This window comes from Lissotriton vulgaris, chromosome 8, assembly GCF_964263255.1.
Source record: "Lissotriton vulgaris chromosome 8, aLisVul1.2, whole genome shotgun sequence".
Taxonomy (NCBI): Eukaryota; Metazoa; Chordata; class Amphibia; order Caudata; family Salamandridae; genus Lissotriton; species Lissotriton vulgaris.
Genome location: NC_141696.1, coordinates 457,096,414 through 457,110,311, shown reverse-complemented (window position 1 = coordinate 457,110,311; position 13,898 = coordinate 457,096,414). Strand labels below are relative to the sequence as shown.

General features: G+C 44.1%; 1 protein-coding gene across 1 annotated transcript in view; it reads left to right on the top strand.

The window, feature by feature from the left end:
- The first annotated feature begins 783 nt into the window (after nucleotides 1-783).
- The window catches only part of LOC147697174 (lysozyme g-like), a 451,950-nt gene continuing 438,835 nt past the window's right edge, over nucleotides 784-13,898 (top strand). The window contains exons 1-2 of the mRNA XM_086936115.1: nucleotides 784-857; nucleotides 1,087-1,100. Coding sequence (XP_086792241.1) covers nucleotides 784-857; nucleotides 1,087-1,100 — 88 coding nt within the window. The remainder of the gene's footprint in view (nucleotides 858-1,086; nucleotides 1,101-13,898) is intronic.

Sequence of the window (13,898 nt, the reverse complement as noted above, 5' to 3'; positions counted from 1 at the left end):
CATGGGTATCATTAAATACAATATGCAATATGATCTTTTTTTTAATGAGTAGTGCCCTATAGATCCCCTTATGGAATGAGGAATAACACTAGAAATCATTGCTACAACACCAGTTTTGGCGTGTTATTCTCCATTTCTGGGTCAATTTCCAGGAATTAGTTCCTCTGGGTCTGATTCATCAATTCATGCTGTAATATCACAAGACATTCCTGCATTACTTGAAATACCGATGAAGGCAGAACCTCCTTTTTCTTCCTAAATCAGTATAAAGAGACTGAAAAGAATGGGGACCTTAGTGAGCAACTTTATAATCTCTTTTTTCCAATAAATAAAACTTTGGGAAGCAGTCCCTGCCCTTACTATAGCCGTAAACTGCCCTGCCAAGTGTATACAATAAAGGTATAATGCACTACGTACTAAGCTATAATTTACACTTATTGCACAATTGAATACATTGTTTTTGTCCTTTAATAGCCGACAGGGAGTAAATGCCTAATCACCAAAGAAAACCTCCCAATGGTCAGCTAGTGAGTTTACTACTTCCACGCACCTGCGCTCCATCCCGTTTTGCTTTCAAGATATAAAAGTTGAAAATGAAGTCCAAATCGCAACACACTTGCCTGGGTATAGGTTAAATAAAACAGAAAACATTTAGCCATACATTTAGCTAAGCTAATGACGATGGAAAGAAAAAGAACATGGTCTTGAGAGCTGTAAAGAGCTGGTGGAGAAGTGCAGGGGAACAGACTGCATGAATTTGTCATACACATTTGTAAGCTTGTAATGCAACATTTCCAGTTGCTTACCCCAACTGGTGCTACGTTCCCAGAAGATTCAATAGGAATAGCATTAAACAGGTACAGTTTAATGTAAAGGCTTCACAAGGAGATAGATATTCAGCTCATGAGCATACACACATTCAGAATTTCGTTAACAGGGATTGCAAAATCTGTTTTGTCCACACCCTCTAGGTGTCACCGCAAAAAAGGCATGCTATAGAAATATCGAGGAGGTTCCGACAACTGGAGTTGCCTGTGCAACCGCAGCGCAAAACAATTGTGGTAGGTACCATTTTATTCTTGACAGGCTATCATATTGTGGTCAGTATAACTCATTTCTGAATAGCATGAACCAACAAACTCATTCTCCATCTCATTTTTATGTAAATATAATTTGGAGCGGGCTTAACTGCAAGAAGCATACAGTCAAGGGCCAATGAAATTATGCAACAGAGTTGACTATGCCGCAAGAAAAGACAAATTATTTGGTGTAATATGGCACATTTTGTAATAGTATATACACTGTGTGTGTTCATAGGTTTCACGCTCAGCATGCTCTCGTAATTTTTTCTCCCATATTACATATGTAGTGAAATGGGTTTTGTCCATTTAGTCCACCCAGATTTTTTGGTTTTGGATCATTTGGACTTGTACTTTTTACTGTAGGTGAATCTCACAACTGTCTCATCCATAGTAATCATATAGTTAATGGAATGCAAATGTTTACTGCCAGTATCTCCACTTGGCTGGCTACACGTGAAAGCGTGTGCACATGTATGAGGGCTACACATGTAAGATAATAATCATCCTTTTTCTATCATTTTGTAAGAGTAAAATGTCCAACTAACTATATCCTCCATAAAACCTATGATTTTTTCTGTGATTTCCTAAGGTTTTTTAAAAGCTAATTCCTAACTATAACATCAGTGAATATATATATATATATATATATATATATATATATATATATATATATATATATATATATATATATATATATATAACTAACCAAGTACCAACACAGCGAACCCACACGTTCCCACACATAGTGACAATTATGTATAGGAACAATGGCACTTGCCACATATTCACCCCTACCATGATACACGGGAGCCTTAAACACTATTGCCACACTAGGGCCAACTGACGCATACGCGCTTCCGAAATTAACAAACTCAGCAGTGGAACAGATTTATGTCCCACGGCTCGGTGGAGATAAGGCAATAGGCACACAGAGACAACCAGTTAAGTTCGTACAAAAGGCCCTCGTTGCGTTATTTCATACCGATGTAATTTCAGTAGGGTCAATCAGCAGATGCCGCTCAAGCACCCCAGGCTCGGTAAAATTGAACCGCAACTCTGAGGCAAGAATCTAAACATCGGACACATACGGAGTTACCCACACATCGCAACACACTTACGAAAAGACAAGTGGCTCACCTCAACTCCGCGCTGTTACAGAATGCATGCGCATGCCAGTGTTAAAGCTGGGGACCTGGGACACTTTGTTTATGTCAGTTGGTACACGTACAGGCGGCAAATAATACACAAAAATGAAACAATACTACATGAGAATGCCAATGAAACAATTTGGAAAGTGCTTGGTAATACATGTGATTGTAATAAGCACCAGCAAGTATTGTAAAAACATTTCAATGTATTTTCCATTTACATGTCGTTATTGTTACAACAATGACTTGCACTGTAAAAAAAAATACAAACTTTCCATGTCTATCACCACCTCACATGTTGCCCTGGCAACTCACCTGACCTTTTCGTGGTTGCTCTGCACTACTATAAAACTGCTCATTTCTTTGGTGAACACAGATGTAGTGCACAAGGCGGACTTGTCTGCTGAAACGCGTCTGGTCATTTTGGAATAAATTAATCTTTGATCTTTACCCCCTGGAGTTGGTGCCTGTTTTGAATTTGCAGAACCAGGATTGGAACCAAAAATATATATATATATATATTACCTACTGGCGGTCGCCAATAGGTAGTTATAGTTAGGACCTAATTACCATAGGAAATTCGCAACATTCGATTGGGAATAACTTTGGCGCCGGTTGAGGAATTAATGTGAAATTTTCCAAAATTTAGGCCAGCTCTGCTCCGCTCTTTCCCTGGAAGTTTCTAGGGATTCGTCATGTGGTTGTAGAGACAAAAAGGGGGTCACAAAACGTGTTTTCCCCATGTTATTTTCCATAGGACGTTCAGACACGGCTACAGCCCGAACCGCTTAATGGAATTATACCAAACTTTGTAAAATTGTAGGGACTGGTATGCAGAAGTGCCTTTTCTAAATTTGGTGAACATTGCTCCAGTAGTTTTTATGAAAAGTAAGTTCAAAAACACATATATATCTACATACACGCTTCGAGCGCTTACTGGTACGCGTACCGGGGAGCGCACCCGGCGCGACACGGAAGTGCGCGAGCGGAAAGCTGATTGGCTCTCGGGTATCTGTCAACATTTCAAACAGTCCGGAGAGTCCGCCATCTTGTGTCTTGGTAGAATCGAGACACAAGAGGTGAAGAAAAAGAGGGAAATGACTAGAAGGGGGCAGGGTAGACGCCTCCTGACCCTCTAGGTTTTATGAGGGGGGCCTAGAAGGACCACGAAAGGCAGTAAAACTTTTTATTTTTTTTATTTTCACGGAGTGCGCTCCTGGTGCGTGCTCAGGTACACGTACCACGGGGAAAAACAGAGAAAAAAATGTAGTTTAAATAATGAATTTAGAGAGTTTAGAGGTAGGGTAGCTCTGAAAAGAGCTGTTGTGTTATCTGGGTGAATTAAGTACCTACAAGTAGTATTTTTTTTTAAATGAACATTTTAAACAATTTTTAATTACTAAATATGAATTTATTGTTCTGAATTTTCGTAATTTGAAAGAACTTCCAACATTAAATCGTCAGAGATTTCGTCATTGGTAGTCTCCAAAGAAGAATCCTGGAACTCAATGAACTCCAAATATTCAATTAATTCAGAATCCAAAGATTCATCATAAACATCCCCCATGCCATCTTCTTCTTCAATAAGGTCTTCATTATGTGTATTCACATCAATTGGATCATTCAAATTGTCTAAAATTGTTGCAGAAATTTAAAAAACAATGTAAACTGACTCCTTAATAAGATCCATCATTGCTGTTAGGGTACTATAAAAAGAGAGAGAGAGCAAGGCAGTGAGAGTAGGAAATTTTTATATTAAAAAACATTATTCTTATTAACTTAACGTGTACAACATAGTACCCCTTACAAATTAACAATTAACCTTTTAGAATGCTGTTGAAAATTCTCACACCAGAAACTGAAAAGCAAAAACTCCTCACAAATCTTCCTCAGACACTGCAATCACAAAATGGCTGTCATTCCCTCCCATTCTTCACACTTATACCCGTCACTAACCATTCAAATTTCTTCACATACAAATACTAAACCAAACTAACATTTTAATTGGTTATACAGTTCAACACTTCCAAACAAACAAAATCTATAAGCCTACCCAAAAGGGGCAGGGTAGAGACCCCCTGATCCCCTAGGGGTGCCTTGGAGGACCCTGAAGGGCAAAAAAACTTTTATTTTTTTTTAATTTTCGCGGGGTAAGCGCTGGGTGCATTCCATGTACGCTTCCAGGTACGCATACCCTGAGCGCACCACGGGGAAAAACAGTGCAAAAAATTAGAGTAAAAAAATAATTTAGAGTGCTTAGAGGTAGGGTAGCTCTGAAAAGAGCTGTTGTGTTATGTGGGTGATTTAAGTACCTACAAGTAGGTACCGATGCAGAGTCTAAAATTCAAGAGGAATACTCTATTCCCCTCATCTGTAAAATGTACACCATCTCTACTATAGATGCCTTGCATGTTGTAACGCAAGTTGTTGTGGTATATGGAACCCATCCCATAGTCTCTGAGGAAAGCAGAATCAGCTTTATTCACATGTTTCCTTGCTTTCTCAATCTGTGGACAAAATTGGTTGGACCAGTTCCATTTTTGCCTTTGGCATATATTAGAATATACCAAGGCAGTTTTTGGAAAAAGTGACATCAATTGTCCAAAGGTGTCCTTTAAAAGCATTTCCAGACCTACCCCAGTCAAAGTGCCCAGGTCATTGCCACTACAGTGCACAATTATGAGGTCAGGGTGTGGTAGATGCATAAAGGACTTTACCAATGTTATCAATTGGTGACATCTCAAACCTCTCTGGCTAATCCACATAATATCCACATTTGGTAAATCAAGGTTGGGAATACCTCTGTTTGCTGTATATTTTTCATTCCAGTGAACAAAGCTATTACCCACTATCCAGACTTTAGGCATCTTGTGGTTGTATTCAGATGAGTTGTGGAAATGAAATGGCAGTTTGAAAGTAGAAGTTATGAAAAAAAGTAGTTGAGATTCAGTGCACTTGAAAAAGCAGAAATGATTGGTGATTTCTTAAAATTCTCCACTGTAAATTAGAGTTGCCATGGTAACAGGTGAATGAACACTGGGGGGATGGGTGAATATTAGGTAAGTTTGAAAGTGTTGAAATGTAGAACCAATTAAAATGTTAGTTTGGTTTTGAAATAGTGTGGGAAGAATTTAATTGGTTATTTCAAGGGATATGTGTGAAGAATTACAGGGAATCAGGGCCATTTGTGGTTGCAGTGTCTGAGGTGCATTTCAGAGATTCTGCTTAAGAAAATCTGGTGTGTGTGACTGACACTGTTCTAAATCTTCAAAATCATTTTTAAAGGTGAGTAATGATTCATTTAATATAGATAGAGTGATGTATGCACTATGGGGAAGATTAAGAAGCATATTGGGCTTCTTTATTCTTGCAATGTGTGAAATGTTTTTTGTAATGCTGGTAAAATATTTAATGGTGCATATTGGAAATGTATTTTGGAAATTGGTATTATTAGTTCCCAAATAGGCTGTGCAATAAAGATCCAGGGTGTGCTCTTGAAATGAAAAGGGAATGTTATGTCTTGCTTGTATATATATATGGTCTGTATTTTTGCCAGTAGAGACAGTGAGATAGTATGAGCACAGGCACACATACTGCAAGCAGAGACAGACATGGTAGATTACATGTAACATCCTGGTCATGTGTCTAAGATCACACTATGGGTCAAGCTTGATTTTAAATGTATCTGGATGAATAATTTGCTTAGTTGATGTGTTTTAAAATATGGGAATACACGTATTCTTGAAGTCAGTTACGCTTTAGGATATGTATTAGTAGAGCATCTTAGGCAGCATGTCCGTCAGGCCTCTTAGTACCCAAATAGGCTCTAAGCTGTGCAATAAAGATCCAGGGAGAGCTGTTGAAATGAAAAGGGAATGTTATGTCTTGCTTGTATATATAAATGGTCTGGTTTTTCCAGTAGAGACAGTGAGATAGTATGAGCACAGGCACATATACTGCAAGCAGAGACAGACATGGTAGATTACATGTAACATCCTGGACATGTGTCTAAGATCACACTGTAAGTCAAGCTTGATTTTAAATGTATCTGGGTGAATATTTTGCTTAGTTGATGTGTTTAAAAATATGGTAATACAAGTATTCTTGAAGTCAGTTAGGCTTTAGGATATGTACTAGTAGAGAATCTTAGGCAGCATGTCCGTCAGGCCTCTTAGTTCCCAAATAGGCTCTAAGCTGTGCAATAAAGATCCAGGGATAGCTGTTGAAATAAATAGGGGATGTTATGTCTTGCTTGTATATATATATATATATATATTGTCTGTTCTTTGCTAGTAGAGACAGTGAGATAGTCTGAGCACAGGCACACATACTGCAAGCAGAGACAGACATGGTAGATTACATGTAACATCCTGGTCATGTGTCTAAGATCACACTGTGAGTCAAGCTTGATTTTAAATGTATCTTGGTGAATAATTTGCTTGGTTGATGTGTTTAAAAATATGGGAATACATGTATTCTTGAAGTCATTTAGGCTTTAGGATATGTACTAGTAAAGAATCTTAGGCAGAATGTCCGTTAGGCTTCTTAGTTCCCAAATAAGGTTCTAAGCTGTGCAATAAAGATCCAGGGTGTGCTGTTGAAATGAAAAGGGAATGTTATGTCTTGTTTGTATATATATATGGTTTGTTTTTTGCCATTAGAGACAGTGAGATAGTAGGAGCACAGGCACACATACTGCAGGCAGAGACAGACATGGTAGATTACATGTAACATCCTGGTCATGTGTCTAGGATCACACTGTGAGTCAAGCTTGATTTTAAATGTATCTGGGTGAATAATCTGCTTAGTTTTTTTTAACATAAGATTTTATTCAAAAAGACAGCAAAGTCACAAATCAGTCACATATAAAAGCATGTATCTGAATCAAGTTGTATCGTAGTCATATTAGTTACATGGGCAACAGTTCAAGAATTGGGTTCAGTCCGGGACATTGCCAGTTCAAGCGAAGGAGAGTCACACAATTCACCTTGGAACGTATTCCAGTGTCCCCATTTTCTATCCCATTTCGTGGGGCAGCCTCTAATCTTGTACACAGCTTTTCAGCAAGCATGCAACGATCCATCTCAGCCATCCAGCCCACCATCAGAGGCCTTTCTGCGGAACCCCACTTCATAGCGATGGAGCGTTGGCCTGTAGTAAGGCAAGCGCCGACCACTGTAATTCCAATTCGTTCAGGTCTGTAGCCCCCCATATATTGAAGACACACTCTTTCGGGGATAGTGGAATCGGCTTACCCAGAGAGTCCCTCATTTTCTTTAAGACCACTTCCCAAAATTGTTGCACCTTCGGGCAGTCCCACAGGAAGTGATAGAAGGTGCCCGGCTTGCCACATCCTCTGAGGCATTTTATGTCAGGGCGCCTGCCAATTTTAGCTAGTGTGAGAGCAGACATGTATACTCGATGTAAGACCTTCAATTGGATTAGTCTGAATCTATGGTTCATGGCCGACTCCCCTGGAGACATTAAAGCCGCTCGCCGTTCCTCTTCTTCCAGATGCCCCAGGTCCTCTTCCCATTTATTGCGTAGGGGTCGGAAGGTGTCGGGATGGTGGTTACATAGTTTACGATGGGTGAGGGATATGGCCTTTTCGGGTAGAGGTTCTGACAGTAGCCTGTCTTCCATGGGGAAACTTTCAGGTAAGGAAGTAAGGTCGGGAATGGCATGGAGGAGGGCATGTTTGTATCGGAGATATCGGAAGTGTTCTGTTGGTGCTAGGGAATATTTGGATTGTAGGTCTGCAAAAGTCAGTAGCTTGCCTCTGTGTACTGTCGCCCACAGTGGAAATCCCAATCGTGTTCCATTTATCGAAACCCTTAAAGAAGCAGAGGGAACCTAACTGCTGTGTTGATCATAGAAGGGTCGCTTCAGTGATTTTATGTAACCATCCCAGACACTTGTTAGTCTTGTGCCATATCGCAATCGTATGTGCCATGGGCCCCACATATCTGTTCCTGGTCGGTTTACTATATAGGGCTCCTAGATATCCCTCTTGCCCAGTTTGAAGCTTGTCAAGGAGGTAAGCCGGATTTAAGGGGGAGCCGTGAATCCAGTGGTTAATGGCCACTAGTTGCGTCGACCAGTAGTAGAGACGCAGGTTGGGCAAGGCTATACCCCCGTCAGACCAGCTCTGGGTGAGTTTATGAAGGGCTATGCGGGATGCTCCACCGTCCCATAAAAGTTGACGTATGTTACTTTCTACGGCATTAAAGTAGGTGTCTGGAATTGGAAATGGACAGTTCTGTAGGGCGTATAGGAACCGCGGGAGTGCTAGCATCTTGAATAACGCAGCTCTACCAGGAAGGGATAGCGGAAGAGAGTGCCAATGTGCTATATCTTTATGCAGCCTTCCCAGGGGGCCCATTAGATTTAGGTCCAGGAACACTGCCAGGTCTGGCGTGATGAAGATACCGAGGTATCCGAAACCATCTGGAGCCATCGTAATGGTAAATACTTTAGGTAGCTTGGGCGGGGGACCATGTAGCACATAGAGTGTAGATTTGGACCAATTAATTGAGTAGCCAGAGTATTTCCCAAAGTTGGTGAGGACATGGAAGAGGCTGGTAATTGAAGATCGGGGTGAGGCTACATATACCAGGATGTCATCGGCATAGGGAGAAATTTTGTCTAGAGTCCCATCGTTCCACTGGAGGCCTCAAGTAGACACGTCTGTGCGAACCCAGTGGGCCAAGGGTTCCAGGGTGAGGGCAAATAGTAATGGCGACAAGGGGCAACCTTGTTGGGTCCCTCTATGGAGTTGGAATTGACGAGATGCATGGTTATTGACCCGCACCTGACCCGATTGGTCAGTATAGAGAAGACGCACCCATTAGATAAATTTAGGTCCGAAGCCTATTCTACGAAGAACCTCAAAAAGATAGGACCATTCAATCGAGTCAAACGCCATTGTGGCGTCCTCGGAAGCTTGTTTCCGGTCCAGGGAAGACATGGCTTGGCAGTTCGGGCTGGACTGTTCCCATGAGGCACAGGGTCAGACTGATTTGCATATAGCCATGTCTGAACTGGGGAGGCAGAGTGGGCTAAAGAACGGTGATGGATTAAACCCAGATCTTTTGACTGGGTGTGAGTGTTTGATTGATTCAGATGCTCCGTCCATCACCACCCCCTTTTGTACCGCTTTAGGGATAAAATGGCGGCATTGTGTTGTATGGTAGATTGCCGACTTAAGACGTTATTGACTCGTCGCAGGTTGAGGGCCGTATTTAGGCACGGAAGGAAGCCCGATTGGTCATCATAGATTAGGGAGGGAAGCACGAGGAGCAGGCAAGTCGCCAGCAATTTGGCCAGGACTCTGCATTGATAAGAGAGATCGGTCTATAGGAACCGCAATCAGAGGGTGGTTTATTAGGTTTGAGAATAACTGCTATAGAGGCCAGCCTGTGAGTAGGAGGTAAGATAACTCTGTCCCGACTCTCTTCAAACATGTTTTTCACATGGGGATCCGTCTCTAGAGCCATAGCTTTCAAGAACTCAGCGGGGACACCGTTTGGGCCCATGGCCTTGCCAGAGTTTACGCCAATACTGCTGTGGTGAGCTCGTCTACAGTTAGGTCTGCATCCAGAGTCTCTTTTTCCGACTCTGAGAGGGTAGGCAAGCGCATTTCCTCCAACAGTTGCCTGGATTCTTCCGAGGAGTAGTACGCTCTTGCTGTGTAAACCTCCTCTAGGTGATCAGCAAAGGCTTCCATGATGGCCTGTGGATCTACGATCTTGGAACCGTCCGACCTCACTATGGAAGAGACCCATCTGGATCCCTGTTCCCATCGCTCTAGCCATGCCAGCATCTTTCCTGCAGTGTCTCCGTGTTCGTATATGCGATGCTGAGTGTGCAGTAAGCGGGCCTGCGCCCTCTCTTGAGCCAAGGATTTATATACAAGTTGCTGGGTACTAAGGCGGCGTGCTGTCTCGACCCAGGGGGCTGCATTATGCGAAGCTTCAAGACTAAGGAGGTCAGACTCTGCCTGAGAGATCTGTTCATCATGTTTGCAGAGGCACCCCATTTTCATCGCCAATGCCTCACCTTTGATAACCGCTATGTATGCCTCCCAGATTGTGACTGCGGACCTCACTGAACCAACATTTTCGTCTGTGCGAACCCAGTGGGCCAAGGGTTCCAGGGTGAGGGCAAATAGTAATGGCGACAAGGGGCAACCTTGTTGGGTCCCTCTATGGAGTTGGAATTGACGAGATGCATGGTTATTGACCCGCACCTGACCCGATTGGTCAGTATAGAGAAGACGCACCCATTAGATAAATTTAGGTCCGAAGCCTATTCTACGAAGAACCTCAAAAAGATAGGACCATTCAATCGAGTCAAACGCCATTGTGGCGTCCTCGGAAGCTTGTTTCCGGTCCAGGGAAGACATGGCTTGGCAGTTCGGGCTGGACTGTTCCCATGAGGCACAGGGTCAGACTGATTTGCATATAGCCATGTCTGAACTGGGGAGGCAGAGTGGGCTAAAGAACGGTGATGGATTAAACCCAGATCTTTTGACTGGGTGTGAGTGTTTGATTGATTCAGATGCTCCGTCCATCACCACCCCCTTTTGTACCGCTTTAGGGATAAAATGGCGGCATTGTGTTGTATGGTAGATTGCCGACTTAAGACGTTATTGACTCGTCGCAGGTTGAGGGCCGTATTTAGGCACGGAAGGAAGCCCGATTGGTCATCATAGATTAGGGAGGGAAGCACGAGGAGCAGGCAAGTCGCCAGCAATTTGGCCAGGACTCTGCATTGATAAGAGAGATCGGTCTATAGGAACCGCAATCAGAGGGTGGTTTATTAGGTTTGAGAATAACTGCTATAGAGGCCAGCCTGTGAGTAGGAGGTAAGATAACTCTGTCCCGACTCTCTTCAAACATGTTTTTCACATGGGGATCCGTCTCTAGAGCCATAGCTTTCAAGAACTCAGCGGGGACACCGTTTGGGCCCATGGCCTTGCCAGAGTTTACGCCAATACTGCTGTGGTGAGCTCGTCTACAGTTAGGTCTGCATCCAGAGTCTCTTTTTCCGACTCTGAGAGGGTAGGCAAGCGCATTTCCTCCAACAGTTGCCTGGATTCTTCCGAGGAGTAGTACGCTCTTGCTGTGTAAACCTCCTCTAGGTGATCAGCAAAGGCTTCCACGATGGCCTGTGGATCTACGATCTTGGAACCGTCCGACCTCACTATGGAAGAGACCCATCTGGATCCCTGTTCCCATCGCTCTAGCCATGCCAGCATCTTTCCTGCAGTGTCTCCGTGTTCGTATATGCGATGCTGAGTGTGCAGTAAGCGGGCCTGCGCCCTCTCTTGAGCCAAGGATTTATATACAAGTTGCTGGGTACTAAGGCGGCGTGCTGTCTCGACCCAGGGGGCTGCATTATGCGAAGCTTCAAGACTAAGGAGGTCAGACTCTGCCTGAGAGATCTGTTCATCATGTTTGCAGAGGCACCCCATTTTCATCGCCAATGCCTCACCTTTGATAACCGCTATGTATGCCTTCCAGATTGTGACTGCGGACCTCACTGAACCAACATTTTCCTCAAAGTAGTGTCCTGTCTGTTCTAACAGGCTGTTCTTGATGTGAGGGATCTGGAGAAGCCAGGGGTTAATAATTATAGGGCCTCGGGTGAAGGAGAGGTGGTACGTTAATTCTACTGTGATAGGAGAATGGTCTGAGATACCTCGGGGAAGGCCCTTAGGCCGTGTGAAGAAATCTAAGTCTGTTGCGGGACAGAGAAAATAGTCGATGGAGGACATGATTCTGTGTGCATTAGAGTAGTGTGTAAAATATGGTGTGTCAGAGTGGTGGTGTCGCCAGATATCATCCTCGAGTTCCAGTGCCTGGGCAAAGTCCAGTAGGACAGTATTATGTCTATGTGAGGGGCGCTTAGGGTGACGATCTAGGTCATTGTCCATCGTCATGTTGAAGTCTCCCCCTATTAGGAGTGTACCGGTCTGCAGGTTCAGTAGTCGGGGGCCCAGTTCCTTGAGAGAGTCTCGGCCCAGGGTCAGTGGGAGGTAAAGCGACACAAGGTTCAGGGAGCGCCCTTCCCAGGTGGCCTCAGTTATTGCAAATTGGCCCAGTGGATCGGCCCATGTGGCTGTGTAGGTTAGGGCTAAAGTTTTCTTGACAAGAATTGCCGTACCTCGGGAGCCAGAGGTGAACCCAGCATGAACTAATAATCTGTAGCCGCCTCTCTGGAGTGCCTGACACGTGTTACCCACTAGGTACGTCTCTTGCAGCATTACTATATCTGAGGAGTGTCGCCACAAAAACTGGAGGACTATACTACGTTTTATTTTGTGCCCCAGTCCATTAACATTCCACGAGAGTATCGTGATGGTCCTAGAGGTGGTGTGAGACATGGTGGTGGTAAAGGTGGGACTCGAATCTATGACCGGGGAGGAGTGACATGTATGACAAGATTTTGGTGGTGTTAGGGGCGAGATGTCGGGGGTACCCGGACATTTCGAGGGATGGGTAACCTCCGCAGAAGCCGACATTTTGCGTTTGGACCCAGTAGGACAGGTGACTTGTGACTAGGAAAGACCTTGCAATAAGCGCCAATGAAACCCCACAACATAACAACAGAATAGAACAATTTCCCCCCTCCCCTTTTCCCTTCCCCCCTCCTTGCTTCCCTGCCAGCGGATTTGAAACAATCCACACCCCAACTAGACAGGGTGCCTGTCGCCCTCCCAAACATATCAGGGGTACCTGGTGAGCCGTTGGAGCTTCTCGCCCGATACAAGTTGTAGAATAATTTGACATAGCAAAGTCTATACCAAAAAACATAAACTGGTGCTTTTCTTCATCTTATAAACAGTACAATGTGGTCCATTGTTCCAGAGCTTTCAGTACAGGGCCACGAATCCTCTGGGGGAAGAAGGAAGCAGGTAACTGCAACTCGAAGCCTCAATCAGTTCCCGCTTGGTGGGTGTAGATCAGATATGTGGGGTCTGAACAATAATTCCTTCTAAACCCCTTGTAGCAGAGGATGTGTCATTCCCCGCCCTCGTTGATTCCAGTGAATAGCTCTTGGCTCCCTGGCAGATTGTTGTCGTTTGGGTGATCGTCTGGGGAGTCGCGTTTCTTCGGAGATCTTCCAACTCGATGCCGGCCCTCCAACCACTCCCACACCTCGTCTGGTGACAGGAAAAACCAAGCCTTGCCATCCATCTCCACGCGTAGCTTTGCAGGAAAGAGCAATGAATATTTTATACTTTTGTCTCGGAGGGCCTTCTTAACTTCTAGAAAGCTGCGTCTCTGTGCTTGCACCCTCATCGTGAAGTCGGGGAAAGTCGTGATACGGGCGTTGTCCAGGAGTAGAGGCGGTCCCGAGCGAGCCGTTTGGAGGATGGTGTCTCGATCTCTGAAGTTGAAGACCCTGGCGATGATGGGGCGGGGAAGGGCTCCCAGTTTTGGCTTCCCTCCTGGGACTCTGTGTACCCATTCGATTGAGAAGTATTTGGAGACGTTTTTGGGCTGGAGGTGTTTTGTAACTAGGTCTTCAACAAATAGGTCTGGTGCTGGCAACTCCATCCTCTCTGGAACGCCAAGGATACAGATGTTGTTCCGTCTAGCCCTCCCTTCATATTCATCCAGATGGTCCCCCATTTGCTTCTGCTGTTTCTGAAGCTGGGCAA